The sequence below is a fragment of the Dunckerocampus dactyliophorus genome, chromosome 4 (genome assembly GCF_027744805.1).
Source record: "Dunckerocampus dactyliophorus isolate RoL2022-P2 chromosome 4, RoL_Ddac_1.1, whole genome shotgun sequence".
Taxonomy (NCBI): Eukaryota; Metazoa; Chordata; class Actinopteri; order Syngnathiformes; family Syngnathidae; genus Dunckerocampus; species Dunckerocampus dactyliophorus.
This window is the reverse complement of record NC_072822.1, coordinates 3,243,517-3,263,926: the sequence shown is the minus strand read 5'-3', so window position 1 is coordinate 3,263,926 and position 20,410 is coordinate 3,243,517. Positions and strand designations below refer to the sequence as shown.

Below are 20,410 nucleotides of genomic sequence, written 5' to 3'. Positions count from 1 at the left end.
TGGCGGAGAAACATGAATTCCGACATGCACTGCGACATTGTGGAGCAGGGCTGAATCTGACTGACCACTCTCGCGAGCCAGACGTGGCTCTTTTGATGCATCTGGCTCATTCCATTTTCCTACGCTTCTCCGGGTCCGGGTCGTGGGGGCAGCAGTCTCAGTAGGGAGGTCCAGACTTCCTGGTCACCGGCCACCTCTACCAGTTCCACCGGGAGGACACCAAGGCGTTCTCAGGCCAGCTGTGAGACATAATCCCTCCAGCGTGTCCCACAGTCATGGAAAAAATGATGAGATCACCCTTGTTTCTTCACTTTATTGATCCATTTTAATGCCTGATACGACTGAAGGTATTTTTGTTTGGACAAATATAACAATGACAACAAAAATAGTTCATAAGAGTTCAATTTTTGGGCAGTACAATGCTATAGCTATTCATGTAAGAACTTATCAAGAAAAGCATGGAAGTTGCTAGATATCAGCTCTTAAATTCAACTCTCATGAGTTATATTTGTTAGCATCATTATATTTGTCCAAACAAATGTACCTTTAGTTGTAAAAGGCATTAAAAAGGATCAATAAACTGAAGAAACAAGGGTGATCTCATCATTTTTTCCATGACTGTATGGTCTACCCCGGGGTCCCAGCTGGGCACGCCTTCCTCACCAGGGAGGGGTCCGAGAGGCACCGGGACCGGCCGTCCCCTTGCTACCTTTCCTTCCTTACGCTCCTTTCGTTCGCCTCCTCCATGTACATGAGGATAAAATGTATTTATTTTAATTAGTTTCTGCTGACATTTTAAAGTAAAACATGACATAAATGACAGTGTTAAAAATAATGTTTAAAATATCAAACATTCTCAGGCATTTTAATCCAATCCAGTGGCCAGAGCCAATGCCAGCCGTCCTCAAGATATTTCCCGAGGTCACATGCCAAAGCTTGATGACTATTGGATAATGCGGTAGCCTACGCAGGTCACTGAGAGGTCAAGAAGTAAACCTGTCTCCTGGAATCCAATAGTCAGCTATTTCATTGTGCAGAGCAAAGCCTTTCGATGAGGAGGATGGTGAAAAGAAAGAAAGATGAGGGGTGGCACCAGAAGTTGCATTAATAGTAAGAACTATTTTATTTATTATTGGTCGGCTGAGCTTCACATTATTAAAAAGAATCAATTCAGAGAATTATTATGATCTAAAATCGTTGGTCTTAAAATGGCTTAAAATGCACGCAGATGAAAAACTATGCATATATTCATATGGCTCTCACGGAAAATACATTTGGAAACATGTGGCTTCCTGACCCCCTTTCTATCGTAGTGTTCCTTGCGAAGATGTAATAAAATGCTTGTGGAAATGTGAAGTACAGTACGTAACACACACACACACACACACACACACACACACACACAAAAGATTTTCCCCCCAGAGTCACCATCACAAACTGTGCTTCTTTTCTATTTTAAGTAACACGTACACATTCTTAAATGTCTAAGAAAACTACCAGCACTCAGCTTACTTTGATCGATTTGACGGACGAGTTGGGTGTTTTTTTAAGCTTCTTATCCGTCATACAAGAGTAAGAATAAGTTCACCCGTGTGTGTTATTAAAAGTGAAGAAATCAGTTGTGTAACCAAGTATCCCCCACCATTCTCTGGGATGATGGACGCATTACGCGGTCACAGAGCGGCTTACTGTGTGTGCCCGGGAGGCAAGTCTCTTCACTTGAATAACACTAAACTACTGGCTTTGGTGCGGTTTATTTGTTTCAGGCAGGTTAAGGAACATGACGTGGTTACATTTGCACAGTTCAACACGGCCGAAAAGGAGTAGGAAGAAGCAGAGCTTATTTAATCCCACCCCCCCTTTTCTCCATGTGCATGACGGATAATTCATTCACGCCATAACTTTAGCATTTTGACACTTACAGTATTTCACTTTCTTACATTTTGTCATATCGATTTTGTTCACTTCCTGTGTGAAAAGAAAGGAAGGTGTGGAAAAAAAGGCGTTAAAATAATGACACCATAAACCTCGTGCAGCGTTAAGGAAAAGAAAGAAATATACATTTTAAAATAAGGATAAAGTAAGATTCAAATGTAACAAGTGCTAATAATAATAATAAGTGATGTCATAGATTGAAGAACTAGAGCTAGACATAGAACTAGAGAAGCACTCAAACAGCACAGACCTCCGCCAAGCGCCACAGTCCCCCCCCCCATACTGTGATTCACACAAAACAAGATAATCATCCTACATTTTTGTCCTGTGCTGTTTTTCTTCCCCAAGTGCTCTGACCATTTTTTGTGGCGTTATATGCGCAGATGCCGAAAACGGTCCTATCTCGCAATGTTAAAGAATCCTTTTTAAAAAAAACGGTGATCCGGATCACCCCCAAAATGTAATCAGTTCTTCCATAACCCATTTCCGACAATTCCTGAAAATGTCACCCAAATCCAAGGTTATTTTGGACACAAACCAACAGATAAACGCCGGCAAAAACATAACCTCCGCGCTGCGCTTGGCGGATGTTGACTTCAGGGACAAAACTGACGCATCGTGATAATTGTATTTATCGTGTTTTCAGGTCAGCTGACAATTGAATCGGCCGCTAATGGGGATCCAAACAAATAAACAAATCCATTGGCGTGACTGAGATAGTTTGTGCCCACAAAGAGCGATGCCGAAAGCGGCTTTCCAGCAAACACGAACAGCGCCGTGTTCATTTTGCTCACAACAAACACCTTATGAAATGTTCACATCGGTCAGCCTGCGGTTGACCTAGCGCCACTTTAGCCATATTGTACTGAGCAGCCGCGACGGACGCGAGCGCCACTTTCCTGCGTCCCAAAAGTGGCAGGAAAGTGAGTCAAATAAAGTGATTGTTGTATTCAATTTGAGTTGAAAGTGAGTCACTTGTGTGAAGCGCTATGAATGAATGAATGAATGAATGAATGAATGAATAAAACATCAGGGTCAGAGGTGTGTTACTGTCACAGGTGTTGAATCGGCAATGATACATTAGTGGGAATTAACCACACTTCATAGAGGGCACGGGGGGAGGGGGTAAATTCTCCATGAGGTGTTTTTTTTAATGATGAGGAAGAGCAGGACATCATAATGAGCAGCTTAGTTTTTTCATCACTATGAAACCGTTTGGCGATATCATTCATTTACACCAGGGGTGTCCAAACTTTTCCCAGCGAGGCCCACATGGTGAAAAAGGAAGGATGCAAGGAGCACTTAGATACTTAGTAAAGCAACACATGGAGGTGTGCTAAGAAGCTACAGCATATGTACGTAGCTCGACAGAAAACTGCATTTCACCTTTGCAATACGAGTGAAATGCTACTAAAAATGACGTTTTATTCATAATAATACGAGTTTATTCTTTTAAAATTGCAACTTTTGTTCTTCATTTCGATGATGACTTTATTTTCTTAATATTTAGACTTTATTCCCGTAAAACGACAGCTGTTTTGTTCCATTTCTAGTGTTTTTTACATTTTCCAACTATTTCATTTGGGCTTTCCTCTTGTAATTAGAACTTTATTCCCATAATATTTATCTTTTAAAACAATTATTTTGTCTTTATTTCAACATTATTACTAAAATGATATTTTCCCTCATTTTACAAGTTTATTCTCATCAAATTGCAACTTTTTTCTCATTAGAAAACTTTTTTTCCTCTTAATATTTTGACTTTACTCTGGTAAAATTTCTGCTGTTTATTTTTTTATTTTTTTTAATAATTTCTCAAATAGTTCAACTTTCTTCTTCTAATGTTTTTAAAATGTTCCAACTATTTCATTTCGGCTTTCCTCTTGTAAATGTTCTTCTTGTAATTAGAACTTCATTCCCATAATATTTGTTATCTTTTAAAACAATTATTTTGTCTTCATTTCAATGTTGTTACTAAAATGACATTTTTCCTGATTTTACAAGTTTATTCTCATCAAATTGCAACGTTTTTCTCATTAGAAAACTATTTTCTTCTCCTAATATTTTCACTTTATTCCCATGTTATACATTTTCCTCCAACCTAAGTTTCCAAAAATTACAACTTTATTGTTCATTGTTTTTAACAATGAAACCTTTTTTCTTTAATATTTCAACGTCATGCTACTAAAAAGACATTTCTCCTCATACTATTACTTTATTCTTGTGAAATTATGTCTTTTTTTCCTTGCTAGATTACAACTCTTCTCTTAATATTTTGATTGATTTTCCCATTTTTGCTGCTGTTGTTTTTTTATTAAGTTTCCTTGTTAAATTACATCTTTTGACTGCGGTGCGGGATGATAAAATCACAGCCGCATGGTGACCTGGAGGGTCACACTCAAAGTCATCCATACATGATGCAAATGAAATATTACATACAGAAAAGTGAGTGCAGCCCCAAACTACCATGGCAGTGGAGCTTCTCAGGGACAATACTCTACCAAATGTGACCATGCAAAATACACTTTTTCAAGTTCATGAATTAATAAATGTTCGCCGTTTCGTGGTTTACTACAACTTACTATTGGTCTAAAAAATGCATCTTACATATACTTGGCCTAAATTAAGCATTTTCAAGCACACTGGCCACTAGGTGTCACTAGAAACACGCACCAGACTTGATTGCCAAAGACAGGCTTATTAGTTTCTAATTATTTATCTTACAACAAGCACAATAACAACATAATAATAATAATAATAATAATGATAATAATAATAATAATAGTCATCATCATCATAATAACGTGGGCTGCTGTTGATGCTGTTCATGGTGTTATATTTCCAGCTAAAACTCAACTCCTGTCACTTCCTGTCCACACGTCTGAAAGACATTTATTGAAAAGCACACGAGCGCAAGCGTTAAATGGCTTATTTTTGGGGGTAATATGAGCGTAAAGGTGACTACAGGGTGTTATTTCGTGTCTAGAGGGCTCTAATAATGGTAAAAATTGTATTTAGAAAGCCATAAACAGGTTTTCTATGCTCTAACTACGAAAATATTGTGTTTACTTCGCTTCACTTATCGCCATCGGGTCTGGAACCAATTAACCGTGACAAACGAGGGAGTCGACACGCAGCCATTATTGCCTAAATAGCCGGCAACACACGTGAGTAGCAAGATCACCGTGTCTTGCAAACAGTCCAGCACGGTGGGGGTCTAGGGGCTGGTAAGGGGTGTACTCACTTTTGTGAGGTTCTGTATATTCTCCCTCTTATCAGGCAGTAACTGAATCAGCACTTGGAGTCATTTGTCATCGTGATTTTGCTTACTTTCTCTCAAAAGACTCCCCTTACATGAAAACAGAGTGGAAGTCTCCATAGTGACTTCTTTGTATGGAAGGATTCCCAAAAAGGTCACTTAGCTCTGGGCTGGTATTCTGCGAGATGAAATTACAGCCTCCAATGCAGCCAGACGTGTAATACATCAAAACCCAGACTACATACAGTATAATTACACAAGCTAACATGCGGCTCTTTGTACATTTCCAAGCAGACTGTTGTGGTTATGGTCAAATGATGACTCTATTTGTATTTTTTCTTTGAGCTTAAACATTTTCCTCTTATCAGTGTGGCCCAGAAATTCTTGGTGACAGCTGATATTTTAGTAGTTTTAGTAGATATTTTTGTAGAAATTTTGCCTCATTTTGGGGGTTTTGTGTACATATAATATAATATTAGTGGATTATTGTGCTGTGATGGCTGGGTGCACCCTGCCTCTCGCCCAAAGTTACCTGGGATAGGCTCCGGCATACCCCGGCAACCCTAATAAGGATAAGCGTTTTAGAGCTGATAACTTTTGGAAACGTATAAGCCAGACAGTGATGCTGTGTTTAGCAACAATGCACTTTCCTCTTGTTAGCGTTAATTGGAGCACTAACACGTTAAAACGTCCAAGGCAAGGTGCTCCTCTGACTCCCCATCATTGATCATTTAGCATTACAAAGAGCACTCGGGCTTTTATTGGCGTAATAAAGTCAAGCTTCACATCCGCAAAAAGCCTCCTGACCTGTGGGCCCTCCGGGGGCCGCCCCCACGTCCTTACAACATATTCATCATCTCCACATACGCTAAGGATGCTATGTCTCGTGGTGATGTATTTATCAGTCAATTATGACAGAACATTAGCATTAATAAGGATCACTGTGTTGCACTTAAGAGGCTCCATTGGCTGAAATGAGATGTAATGTTGAAAAATATGTTTTAATTTAGTGTAATCACCTGAGTGATTACTAATCGGTGATTAGCGGAATCATCATCTGCATAGGGAGTAGGTCCTCTTCTACTGAGTTTATTCAGGAATGGACCCCACCAGTATGCATTTTTTGAAAATGTAAGTACATGTTTGGATGGCTGGCAAAATAAAGTAATAAGTAATAAGTAATAAATACCTTAATCATTACCTTTGTCAAACGTGCTGTGTGAAGGAATAAGCTCTAATACTGCCGTCGTCCTTTTTGTCATATAACTCAGTTATATTTTTTGTTAATATGTACATGTGACTCAATTCTTATATTTTTAAATTATACGTCTTTGTAAATGCTTTTTTGCGATAAATAAAACTTTTGTATCTGCAGTATAATTCAATTGGCCATGAAATTCCACCCAAGTGCGCCCTCTAGTGGAAGAGCATAAAGGTCGCCATTATGCAAAAGTGACTTTTTAATGACGGTGCCTGCATATGGGGTGAATAATGCTAGAAAGACAATGTTTAGAATTTGAACCTTTATATTTTTTACATAGCCTGTTGATATATCTGACGTAGGCTGCCTTTTCCCGTTTTGTTATAATTTTTGAAAGACACAGCATAACGTACAAGATAAGAACAAGACAAAACAAATAACATACCCAATGTGAACAGTGAAGTGAAGCCACGTTTGTCACACCTGGTTCGCTCTCTCTCGACGTGACCTGATGACAGTAAAGTGGCTCATCATTACACAATGTCAATGTTAAATGTTGGTTGTATTCGCCTTCGGTGAGTGGATTTTTGACAAGTTTTCCCGCCACCGTTGCATACTGCACTTCAAAGGCGCCATATTCGACTAGTTTCCGGTCACGTGGTGATGACGTAACAGAGACGTAAAACTGGATGGACCGCTGTCCTACGACTTCAGCATGTCCCGCTTCGCTGCTGGGCTGATTTGGTGGCGTCACGCTTGGACCCCGACCAGCAACTGAAGGCTGGAAGAACCATCTGCACTCCATGATCGAGACCAGGACGGATACTACATTTAATTGACTCACAGTTTAAGAACTACCGCCGTATTCGCTCATGCTAACTGTGGCCGACCTAGCATAGCAGGTGAACTTCCCCTTCTTTACGCTTATCATTGACTACTAGCTTGACGCAGCCGTGTGGCTAGCTCATTTACACACGGCGATAAATAAATAAAGTCGGCCTTCACGTCCGGTCACTCCCGGGGGTTGACGGTTCTTTGTAAAGAGCGCTCCAGTGGCTGGTTTTAAGCCTGTCTGGGCTTCCTGAGTGAGGGCATCCGCTCCCATCATCAGCGATGATCAGACTTTCAGGAATTAAAAGCCTGCCGTACTTCTGCCGGGGAGAGGTCATTCGAGGCTTCGGGAGAGGTAGCAAAGAGCTGGGCATTCCCACAGGTACGTCTACCCTGTTTCATTAATTTTTTCAAAAGGCTGCCATGTTTGCTTGACAGGACAACTTGTCTTTGATGTTGCGTTACATGAATTCGCAGTCAATGGTACATACGCGGGCTCCCTCTAGTGGTACGTAGGAACATATTTCAAAAGTAAATGTAAAATTACAGAGAGAAAATGACAATCACGTATTTTTACGGTTCAGTTTCAGCCAATTACAGCGGAACCTCGGTTAGCGTCATTAATTTGTTCCAGAATGTCTGACTCTAACCAAAACTGACGTTAACCAAATCTATTTTTCCCATCAGAAATCATGTAATTCTAATGAATCCGTTCCAAACATGTTGAGACAAAACACGTTTTTACAGTTTTACATGCATAAAACAATTCTAAATTTATATAAATACACATAAATGATGAATCTTGCTTTAATTGAAGACGTGATTCTTGACGCGACTGAAAACCGGAAGGTGGTGGGTGGTTGATCCCGCTGCCACATTGTGTCCTTGGGAACAGTCACGTCTTCGTTGAAGGTAAAAGTAACCTTAAATGTTCATTCTTCCCCTTCATTCATCATTTATATGCATTTAGAATTGTTTTATGCATGCAAAACTGTAAAAACGTGTTTTGTGTCATAGACAGGCGACGTAACATCAGGTTCCGGTTGCCATTTTGTTTAGCTAGCTAACTGGACGCTAACAAGGAAGGGCGTTTTTGTGATTTAAAAATAATAATAAGAATAAGAATAATTGTAGAGATGGGCGGATGAAGCTTTGAGGCTTTCCTGCAAATTGTGCAGGAACAGATTGGGAGCTTCAGCGAAAATTAACATTATGCTGGAAGCGTGAAGTCAAAGCAACCCATGTCACTAAACGGAACGAAACACAGGTTGCCATTACTAATGCAGAAGAAAAACAATTACTTGACAAAGTAATTCCTTTACTCAGGCTTCCTCCCACATTCCAAAAAAAACATTCATGTTAGGTTTGTTGGTGACTCTAAATTGTCCATAGGTATGAATGTGAGTGTGAATGGTTGTTTGTCTATATGTGCCCTGCCATTGGCTGGTAAAAGTCCAGGGTGTACCCTGCCTCTCGCCCACAGTCAGCTGGGATAGGCTCCAGCGTACCCCCGCGACCCTGATTAGGATAAGCGGCATAGAAAGTGGATGGATGGATATGTGTGCACGTGCATGCGCTAAAATTTCCCTACAATGCGTAACCTTCCACACGCTACACTCCTCCAAGCTCTCTCACTTCCTCCTTCCTGTCGTGTGATTTTCCGTTCACCCGATGTCTGCCGAGCTCTTATCAAATGCATGCCAATGTTTTTATGGCTTAAAAGTGCTCTGAAGTGAAATGCATTGGTGGAGCGTTGCATCATCACCTCGGACGTATAAATATGTTGTTGGGGTCGGGCGTTGGGGATTCTAAAAACGTGAGTTAGCGGAAAAACAGTAACTGGGGCGGACGCTAACAGAGGTTCCACTGTAGTTGGATAGGTTCATTTTTAACTTTAATCCAAAATGACAGCACAGGGAACTCCCCGCACAAAACAGACACGTGGGTTTGCACATTAGCGTGGATGCCATTTAAACACATTTTTTAAAGTAGCTGCGGTCATGATAGCGGTTGAGTCTAACCTCCCCAAAAATGGGGATACTTGCTGTGAGATTTGGTTACTTTGGTTTTGGTAGCTATCTTTACATTTGACATAATGGGATTGTTACCTAGTTGATTATTAACGTAAAGGCAGCTGTTTACGCAAGACGTGGCTCATGTTATCCAACCTGATGGGACTTCATGAAACACTAAATAAACACATCATATCATCTTCCTGGCAGGGGATAAATGCACGCTGGTTTTTTACTTCATTAAATGCTAAATAAACCAATGATGATGAACCTGGCAGGGGATAAAAGCACACATATCTACTGATGGCATTCATTACCAAGTCTGAACAATGCTTTATAATAGACTCATATTACGCCTTTATTGTCACAATGTTGACATTTTGTTATATTAATCTGAAAAAATGTGAGAACTTGAAAATAAAAATGGACTTTCTTGTCCTTAAAATTCTGACTTGACTTCTTATAATGAAGAATGAATTATAATTGCACTCATACAACTGCAATTTTAGGCTCGTCAAACTTGGATTTAGTGGTGTAATACTGCTACATTGTTCTGGAAATATCATATTTTAGTCTTCTCAAATGGCTTTCTTTTTTGGTCAAATTTATTCTCATAAAATGTGTCTTTTTACTTGCAATATCACGACCTCTCTCCTAAAATTCCAAATAAAATGTTGACTTCCCACCCTAAAAGCCATCCTAACGTTTCCTGTCACCAAAGCAGGATTTAGAATCTACTCATACAAAATCTATTTCAAGGAAGCGTCCAAAGTGTTGTATAAAACACCACCACCATCCCTGTCATTATTTTTGGAAAGGCAGATACACATGTTTTTCATGGATGGCCTTACATTGTGCAGGTGTACCTCAGGAATTGTGTTAGATTTGATTGTGTTTATCTTCCTCCCTCCAGCCAACTTCCCAGACACGGTGGTGGACAACCTGCCGGCGGACATCAGCACGGGCATCTACTACGGCTGGGCCAGCGTGGGAAACGGCGACGTGCACAAAATGGTGATGAGCATCGGCTGGAACCCGTACTACAAAAACACCAAAAAGTCCATGGTGGGTAGCAGCATGCGCTCCTCCAACGTAAGCCATAAAGACACCGTTGGTGTTTCAGTAACTTAATGTGCACGGAGGAAGGCTGAAAGAACATTTCTTGTAGATGCTAGCCTGGATCTGCCCGATTAGCACACTTGGTAGTCATGGTGTCATCCCTCACCCTCCGTCTACAGTGTCCTTCACCGCATGTTCTCTCCTTGTTCTCTTGTGGTGCCTCCTAGGAGACTCATGTGATCCACAAGTTCAAGGAGGACTTCTACGGCGACACCCTCAGTGTGGTCTTGGTGGGCTACATCCGACCGGAGAGAAGCTACGACTCGCTGGGTGACCTCACACACACACACACACACAATTTAGTCATACACACAGCTACAGACTAGTTCACTTGTTGGATGCCAGAAATAACACACAGACCTCCCCCAAGGCTGAATAGTAATGTCACATGGCCACACCAACACCCATATTTTTAAAAGGTGTATTTTTCATCCTCACACACATAGTACAGTATGTAGACTCAGACTTGTTTTTAAACCATCAAACATTAAAAAAACATTTAATTCCACAAATTCATGTTTGTAACAAAAGCTTATTATTAAAAATAAAAAATGATTTAAAAATAAAAGGATCGGGATGGGCATTGAAAGCCAAGAAGTGTGGATCGGGACGTCCCTATATAAGACTACGTATATACCAGGGGTCACCAACGTGGTGCCCACGGGCACCAGGTAGCCCCCCACGACCACATGAGGTGCCCGCAAGCCTGCTTTTCATTCAGGTTTCCAGTTAATAATGAAAGAACAGTAGAAAGAAATGCATTCTGAAATACAAAATGTGAGCTGTGGACACCAGCATTTTGTTCATGTTCTGGTAAAACAAGCATATTCGCTTTGTTTGGGTTTAAAATAAGCTCTGAAAATAAATGTTACAAAAATGGGTAGCTCTTGGCCATTTTCATTTTGTAAAAGTAGCTCTCACAAGGAAAAACCTTGGTGACCCCTGGTCTATACAATACTTATTTTTGAAATATTATGACTATTATTGTATTGCAATTTGCTTCACATTTACTGCATATTTACATGTCTAAATGTATTTTCAGTATATATTTGTTGTAAAATTACAGCTTTATTTTCATTTTTTTTAAATGGCTATTTTCACGATTGTAATTTATTGTCCCAATATTCTATTTTTGATAGTTAAAAAAAAAAAGTGACAACTTATTCTGGAACAAGTGTAAGTTATTGTAATATTACTACACTGTCGTAAAAATATGGATTTCATGACTTGTTTTCTCATACTGCGGTTTGTCATATTTTGCTCTTGTAAATATGCTAAATTATTATAACTTGTAAATATGACTTGTCAATGGTACACAAGTCCATTTTGGTAAAAGTTCCTTTTTTACGGTAGTCAATGTAAAACCTTTAATATTGCGATACAACAACTTCATTTGCATAACAGTACACCTTTTATTCTTGCAATATCACAGTAGCCATAAAATTGCAATTTTATTCTCCCAATATTACAACTGACTTCGTTGTGGTAAAGCCAACAAAAATGCAGTCGCCTACAGCCCTGAGGGAAAAGTAGTGACCTTTGACCCCCGTCTCCACGACTCACGTGTGTCCCTGTCCCGGCAGAGGCGCTGATCGCCGCCATCAACAGCGACATCGAGGAGGCCAAGGTCCAGCTGGAGCTGCCCGACCACGTCAAGCTGAGGGAGGACAACTTCTTCACCAGCGGACTCCGCTCCACCCCCGTGTCCTCACAGACTATCATGAACGGGCACTGAGAGCTGCTGCTTTGGCCACACTTTTCTGTTTTATATTAGTTTTCTTTTTCATTGCGGCTGTGACGAGACAACACACACAATTCAATCTAAATCGCCCCCATTTGTCAACAAGTCTGGGCATTATTGTGTAGGACAGCAGCAGAATAGGACACAGTAAAGTGACGCTATGCAACAAAGGAGCCCACCACACTAATACATCTACTGCGGTTTAATTTAAGTGGTGGTTTTTTTTTTGTTTTTTTTTTTTAATTGTCGTACAAGGCTGGCCCCTCTCTCTCCCCTCCAGTTCAAGCATTTGTTTGTGCCAGCTTGCGAAACCTGAAAGAATAAAGTCCACTTAACAGAGAGAGAAACCCCTCAAACATTATTTATAAATGATTTATGAAGCTGGTCCTAGAAGAAACACCAACCAGAAAAGACTGTACATTCATGATGCCTTGTGCGTTTACTGTATTTCACCTGATCAAAGTGTATGTGTATATAGACAAATCTATAAATGGCTTATGTGATCTATCCTGTCAAGCGTCGTCTCTCCACTATAATAACTGGAATCATCATGATCATCTGAGTAATAAAGCTTCGCAACGTGTCAGTGAGCTGTCATTCAAGGATTTATACATACATTCATCCAATAAATCATTTCATCAATGCACGCTTTGCATTTTATTCCCCATACAGTGCTCATGTATACAGACCAGTTGAAAAATAGCTACAATTAGCATTTTGCACATTTGGATCATAATGGGGTTTTAAGTAGAGCTACAATATGCAAAAGTGGCAAAAAAAACATTTGGAACTTGTAAATTAAACAAAAAACAAATAGGTTGTTTATCACATGATTAAAAGTTTAAGACCACAGGCTATCAAAGTCAAATTCTGCTCAAAATTGTCATTTTCTGTCAGGCATTCACACTGTCATGCGCTCCTGCTGGCTAAAGCTAAGAAGCTTTCTCTTTTTCAACGTGGTCGGATTGTTGCACTGCTGAGGTTGGGCGCAGTAAGACAGTCATTCTACATTTTCTGAAAGATCCTGAGCATTATGGAACAAAAAAGTCAAGTGGTAGACCCAAAAAAATCCCACCTGCGCTGAGCCGGAGGATCCGATCGGCTGTCCAAGAGAAAGGGTGGTCTTCCACCCACATTAAGGCCCTTACTGGTTCCGACTGCAGCGCAATAACCATCAGACGACATCTGTGGGGAAAAAAAGTTAAAAAAAAAACTATTTCAAAGACCTAGTCTCCTTCAACGCCACAAAAGTGCCCGTTTACACCTTGCCAGGGAGCATCAAACATGGGACATTGAAAGGTGGAAAAAAGTTTTATTCTCTGATGAGAAAAAATGTAACCTTGACAGTCCAGATGGCTTCCAACGTTGCTGGCATGACAAGGAGATCCCACCTGAGATGTTTTCTACCCGGCACAGTGAGGGTCCATCATGGTCTGGGGTGCTTTTTCATTCAGTGGAACACTGGAGCTTCAGGTGGTGCGGGGTCGTCAAACGGCGACTGCTTACGTGCAGATGTTGCAGCGGGCATCCCTCATGACTGAGGGCCCTCGTCTGTGTGGTAACAGCTGGGTTCTTCAACAGGACAACGCTGCAGTTCACAATGCTCGCTTGACCAAGGACTTCTTCAGGGAGATTAACATCACTCTTTTGGACCATCCTGCATGTTCCCCTCATTTAAATCCCATAGAGAACATTTGGGGATGGATGGCAAGGGATGTTTATAAAAATGGCCATCAGTTCCAGACAGTTGATGCCCTTGGTGAAGCCATCTTGGCTCCACTTGGAGAAATGTTCCCACTAGCCTCCTGGAAACACTCGCGTCAAGCATGCCCAAAGCCATTTTTGAAGTGATGAACAAGAACGGTGGAGCTACTCATCACTGAGTCCTACTGAGTTTTTTGTTCTTTTTTGAGCGATGGTCCTAAACTTTTGATCATCTGATAAACAGCCTACTTCAGTTCAATTGTTGTTTTCAATAAATTGCAAGTTCCAAATGTATTTAAACCAAGCTAAATAAGTCATTTCACATTGAATTTTATTTAATGTAAGTCCGTTCTTAAAAAGGTTTTTCAATTGATTAAAATGTCATAATATGCTCGCTGGCCACTTCATTAGGTTGTACACCTGCAGTGCATGATAGTGAGGGAGCTGTTTCTAGCATTTTGACCTCCTCATGCAGCTTTTTACAAACGTACTGACAGGTTTGCAGCTGAGTGTGAAGCTTCTGGGATGCGACTCAGCACCTCCACCTGCGAGGCCACGGCTCTCAGGTGGAAAAGGTTGGATTGCACCCGCCGGGTTAGGAATAAGGTCCTGCCTCAGGTGGAGGAGTTCAAGCATCTCGGGGTCTTGTTCAGTCAGGGAAGGTTGGAGCGTGAGGTCGACAGGCGGATCATAGCAGCGTCTGCAGTACTGCGGGGGCTGTACCGGACAGTCGTTGTGAAGAGGGAGCTGAGTCGGAAGGCAAAGCTCTCAATTTACCGATCGATCTATGTTCCCACCCTCACCTATGGTCATGAACTTTGGGTGACCAAAAGAACGAGATCTCGGATACAAGCGTCTGAAATGAGTCTCCCTGGTGAGGTGTTCCGGGGATGTCCACCCTGGAGAAGGCCCCGGGGCAGACCGATATTGTAAAAAGTGCAATTTAAAGTAGACTGAGGGAGACAATCTTTGGTATGAATAGCACCAAATAAAAGAGTGGAGGCTAATCCATCTGATGGGAACTAAAGAGTCCAGTCACAGCCAGCAAAACTATTTGGTCTACATACTTGGTTTCCATGAGAGGCGTCCTTATCTCTGGGAGACGACACAGGCGGCATTGTCACTCCACTAAAAGCGTGGTGCAGCCACACACCACTAAAGACGATGGCCTCGTTCCACAAGAAAACATCACAGCATTCTGAAGAGTCATGTGTCCAATATCGTTGCCATATATCCATAACATGACATAGCAAAACAGAATGTAGATCTGAGTGTATGTGAACATGTACTGCATACCAGGCGTGTCCAAGGTGCAGCACTCTAAAAAGCAATCACTCTAAAAATAAAGAAAATAAAAATAGAATGGCAAAAATGAGAAAAAAGAGCAGTTATTTACAAGAATAAAGATGAAATACTAAGACAATAAATAGTAGCTTCAGATTGATATCATTGTGATATTTGCCTACTATATTGACAGTATCATGATACAGCGATTGTACCATAATCGACACGTTGCCAGAAAAGTCTTGATACAAGTTGATATCGGCTCTTGATACAATATTACTGCACTACGCTGCCACAATATCGACTGTATCACAATACGGTTATATTGTATCCAAGTTGTTTCAAATTGATATCACTGATCACCATATCACCACTGGTCACCATATTGACAGTATCATGATACAGCGATTGTACCATAATCGACACACTTGCCAAAAACGTCTTGATACATGCTTTTATCTGCTCTTGATACGATATCACTGCACTACTCATCCACAATATCGATTGCATCACAATACAGTTATTGTATCCAAGTCGCTTCAGATTGATATCACTGTGATATTTGCCCACCGTATTGACAGTATCATGATACGATTGTACCATAATCAACACTTTGCCAAAAATGTCTTGATACATGTTGATATCTGCGCTTGGTACAAAATCACTGCACTATTCTCCCATAATATTGATTGTATCACAATACGGTATCACTGAAATTCCCCCACGATAACGCCGGTATCATGATGCAGTGATTGTACAATAATTGTGAATTTGATAATTGATGCCGAGGAGGAACAGAAGTAACCCTGAAAACGATATCATTGCGATATTGCTCACAATATCAAAAGCACCAGGGCACATTGCTTGTACTGTACAACAATCAACAGTTTGGATGGAATCAGCTGCGTGATACATGTTGACAAGTCATACTGAAACGATACGATATCACCGTGGTACTTCACCAGAATAGCAACAGTATCATCCGTATCGCTTGAAGGGAAGCAGTGAGGACACGTGACGGCAAAGCTCGCGTATGCTAAATATCGCAACGTGGTTTCAGCGTATCCACGACGTACGACGCAGCAATGGAAACGGCACTGCTGCGTTCAGTGTGAAGGTTTGGTGCACGAGAAGATCAGCAGGTGTACCTAATAAAGTGGTCAGTGAATGCATCGTCATGAGGGGTTGGATGGTAGTGTTGTTCCGAAGGCTTTAAAACTCCAAGTGTCAGTCCGCTAAAAATGGTGTCAGGTGTAGGAGTAGCTCTCGTCGTCATACTCCAGCTCAATCTCATCATCCTCGTCATCCAAAAGGCCATACTTGAACTTCCTGTAGACGGTGCCATCTTGCCCCATGTACACAATATCCTCCTCATCGTCATCTTCATCATCTCGGCCCTCGCAATCCACGATGCGGTCGCTGTATTCGCCAAACGAGGCGGCGCTTACCTGCTGCCGTACCGCATCTTCGTTGTTGTCCAGCTTCAGGTAGCCTCCGTTTTTGAGTTTGGGCATGGCGGAGGCGGAGGCGGAGGCGGAGGCGCCGACGGAGTACGACTTGGAGCGAACGTGGAGGAAGATGAAGACCCCGCCCCCCACGGCCAGGACCAGCAGGACAAAGATGGTGGCAGCCAGCTTGGCGGCGCCTTCGGCCTCCAGATCGTCAGTGTTTCTCATCACAAAGTTGACGCTCAGGATGCACTCCTCTGCAAAGAAGAGTCACGACAAGCCAAACCTCACGTCACCACTCATCAATCTCAATTTTGGAATTTTTTCTGTTAGGGTTCTTAGTTTTGGGGTTTTTTTTACTTGTTTTTGTTTTATTTTTATTTTCAAAAACACACATTTATTTATTTTTACATGTTTTTCCCCCAAAAAATTCTATAATAAGAAAAATTCATCTCCAACATTAAAAAATGTGAAACAAATTTCTGTCAATTTTTTTTTTCAATCAATTTTTTTCTATTTTATTATCACGACAGAGCATTAGGGCCACATTAAAAAAAAAAAGTGAAATTTCAAGAACAAAGTTGTGAATTTACAAAAATAAAGTCGGAAATTCATGACGTTTTTGTTGTACATTTAAGACTTTATTCTGTCGCAAATGTACGAGAAAAAAACTCATAATATTACAAGAGTAAAGTTGTACATTTATGAGAATAAAGTCGGAAATTTACAACAAAAAAGTCACAAATTTACGAAAAATAAAGTTGGAAATTCACTACTTTTTTTCTTGCACATTTACGGCTTTATTCTGTCTGAGAAAAAATAACTCATAGCATTGCAAGAATAAAAGGGTAAATTTATGAGAATAAAGTAATACATTTCCAAAAAAAAAAGTTGAAAATGTACGAGAAAAAAGTTGTAAATTTCCGAGAAAAAAAGTCGCAGATTTACAAGAAAAAAAGTTGTACATTTACGAGGGTAAAGTGGTAAATGTATGAGAAAAAAGTTGCACATTTACGAGAAAAAAGTTGTAAATTTACGAGAGGAAAAAAGTCGTAGCGTTACCTTTGTCCAAGGCCAAAGGTCACATAAATAAGGGCTAGCCATGCTAATCTAAATGCTAAATGCTCAACTGCTGTTTAGCTGCCACATTATAGATAAAAGCTTACCTGAAGCAAGAGCAAAGTTTCCTTCTTTCCTGCAGAGCTTTGCTCTACTTTCCCTCTGACACGTGTCACACGTAATATTAACACTTTATTCAAGTAAATTTGCCACTTTATTCTCGAAATCTCAGATTTGTTTTTTTTCCAATGTGGCTCTAATACTCCATCATATATTTTAAACAAGTTTATAAAATAAAATAAAAAGTTGGTATTGTTTTTGTTCATAAAAATGGGGGGAAAAACTCAAACTCAATCATTGCTCTCCCATTAAAAAAAACCCGTGTATCTTCATATATTTGTTTTCTTTCAATAAACTTAATTTTTAACGTAAAGGGTTTAAAACAAAATGATTGCTCTCCAATAAACAAACATGTATGTCCAAACTTTGTACATTTTTTTGTCATTTGAAAAACAATTTTTTTTGCTTTGTTTTTATAAATACAGTGTGTGAGCAAAACCATATAATTTCAGATTTCCCCATTTCCCTGAATGCACCGATGCTTGAATGTTTGCTACCACTCATGTATTGGATTTGATTAGATTGGACGAAGGGGGCGTGTTCCTACGTGGAGAGGCGGTGCAGTCGCAGCATTGCCACGGGACGGGCTTGTCAGCGGGCAGCGTGTCGTCTCTGCAGCAGGCCAGACATCGGCCATCATCGGCCAGCATCTGAGAGGCGGGACAATCGGTGCAGTTCCACGCGCCGGGACCGCGGCAGCCCAAGCAGGAAGGGTCGCAGGGCTCGCAGTCGGGTGTGTCGCTGTCAGACGTCGAGGTCTGGAGAAGAAGAAGAAGAAGAAGAAGATCCAGTCCCGTCTAGTATGTGAAGACGGAGGTTGTGAAGGTATGAAGGTGAAGACCTGTGAGGCTGCATAGAAGCCAATCAGGCACTGGGGTTCACAGATGCTTGAGCCGATTAGCCTGTAGCCATGGTAACAGGACTGGCAGGACACAGCGCCACCACCTGGACACATGAGGGACAAGCATGACTTCAATTGCATGCATTTTATCCATCTCATATTTTATTCATTTTTCATTTTCTTTTGTCATTCTTGACAACTTCAAATGAAATTAAACTCGTTTTACTACAATTTGACCAAATTTTATTTCATTTTTTACTTTTAACTGCATTCAATTTCAGTTTTAGGATATTTAATCATTTTTAACGATATTTCAATTAGACTTTTTTTTAAACGCATTTAATTTCATTTTAGCATATTTCATTCATTTTTTGACATTTCATGAGAATTTGTCTATTTCATGACATTTTAATGATATTATGTTAGACATTTTACTGAATTTAATTTCATTTTAGTAGGGCTGCAACTAACAATTATTTTAATAACCGATTAATCAGTAGATTATACTTTAGATTAATCGATGAATCAGATTAAAAAACATATTTTTAGATTCCGCCTCTTTATTTGCAAATGGAAGATTTGAAGTGACAGAGCAAATAAGTGCACAAACACCAGGTTGCCGCTTGTTAAATATTGTGTTAAAATAATGTTAAATAACACCAAATCTAAATGTTTGTCAAATAGCTTCAGTAAAACAACAAATGTACACAAAAATGCAATCATGATGATTTTCTTAGTGGATGAATCTGAAGCTTGTTGTTTCAATGAACGGAGTCATGGGTTAGGCCGTAGATGGACCAAACCAGTTAGTGGTCGGGTCCGCAACAAATCAGAAAAGAGGCAAAAGGGCCCATTAGTGTTTTCCAAAGTCCAAGCTGATGTGTGTGAATATCTGGTTTTGGCTAAAACACAAAGATGAATAGGTCTGCTTTCATGGGGGACTAAGGCCATTTGAAAAATATTCACATTTGAGAGGCTGAAATCCGAGGATATTTACATATTTGATTTGAAAAAATATGAATCGATAACCAAAATAGCTGTCGATTAATCAGGTAATCGATTAACCATCAATTAATTGTTGCAGCTCTATATTTGATTCATTTTTTTGCATTGTTTTTTTAATTTTTATTGCATTCAATTTCATTTCCAAATTGTTTTATTTTTATGACACTTTAGTTTACTTTTTATTTTTTTCTTTTTTAGTTTTATGGCATTTTACTTGACTTGTTACTGTTAATTTCATTTTTAGTATATTTAATTACATTTTTATAATATTTCATTTGATTATTTAGGATGACATTTTATTAGACATTTATAGTATTTTATTAGATTTTATTAGACATTTAACTGCATGTAATTTCATTTTTAATATACTTAATTACATTTAAAAAAATATTTTATTGGCCTTTTTACTGCATTTAATTTTATTTTTGGATATCTTATTTGACATTTTCTTTGAATTTTTACTGCATTAAATTTCATTTTCTATATATTTTGTTTTATTTTTTTATGACACTTTAGTTTACTTTTGACTGCATTTAATTTCATTTCTTTCTTATTTTCTAGTATATTTAATTACTGTGCGTTTTTAGAATATTTTATTAGATTATTTATGATGATATTTCATTAAATATTTATAATATTTTATTATTTATTATAATATTTTATTAGACATTTTCTGTGCATTTAATTTCATTTTAATTTCATATAGTTAAAAAAAAATTATATATTAATTATATATAATTAATTATATACTTTATATATTTTTTAGACGTTTGTAATATTTTACATGTTAACATTTTTATATTATTTTGCTATTCATTATCGATTCTACTTTATTACATTTTTTTTACTGT

The 20,410-nt window shown here is 39.4% G+C and overlaps 2 protein-coding genes across 2 annotated transcripts in view; one reads left to right on the top strand and one right to left on the bottom strand.

Moving 5' to 3' along the window:
* Nucleotides 1-7,054: 7,054 nt before the first annotated feature.
* On the top strand, nt 7,055-12,684 carry rfk (riboflavin kinase). Its single transcript, XM_054774885.1, has 4 exons — nt 7,055-7,608; nt 10,152-10,303; nt 10,525-10,627; nt 11,941-12,684. The coding sequence occupies exons 1-4, from the start codon at nt 7,509-7,511 to the stop codon at nt 12,090-12,092; spliced, it is 507 nt and encodes a 168-aa protein (XP_054630860.1). The 5' UTR covers nt 7,055-7,508; the 3' UTR covers nt 12,093-12,684.
* Nucleotides 12,410-20,410, bottom strand: part of pcsk5b (proprotein convertase subtilisin/kexin type 5b) — a 98,100-nt gene continuing 90,099 nt past the window's right edge. The window contains exons 35-37 of the mRNA XM_054774882.1: nt 18,555-18,658; nt 18,261-18,471; nt 12,410-16,791 (exon numbers count right to left, since the gene is read on the bottom strand). Coding sequence (XP_054630857.1) covers nt 16,334-16,791; nt 18,261-18,471; nt 18,555-18,658 — 773 coding nt within the window. The 3' untranslated portion in view covers nt 12,410-16,333. The remainder of the gene's footprint in view (nt 16,792-18,260; nt 18,472-18,554; nt 18,659-20,410) is intronic.

Bases quoted from the DNA above. Each gene is read 5' to 3' on its own strand.
- rfk (XM_054774885.1), top strand. From the start codon at position 7,509: ATGATCAGACTTTCAGGAATTAAAAGCCTGCCGTACTTCTGCCGGGGA. The intron at 7,609-10,151 runs GTACGTCTACCC...TCCTCCCTCCAG, and splicing joins AGAGCTGGGCATTCCCACAG to CCAACTTCCCAGACACGGTG. The intron at 10,304-10,524 runs GTGGGTAGCAGC...GGTGCCTCCTAG, and splicing joins AAAACACCAAAAAGTCCATG to GAGACTCATGTGATCCACAA.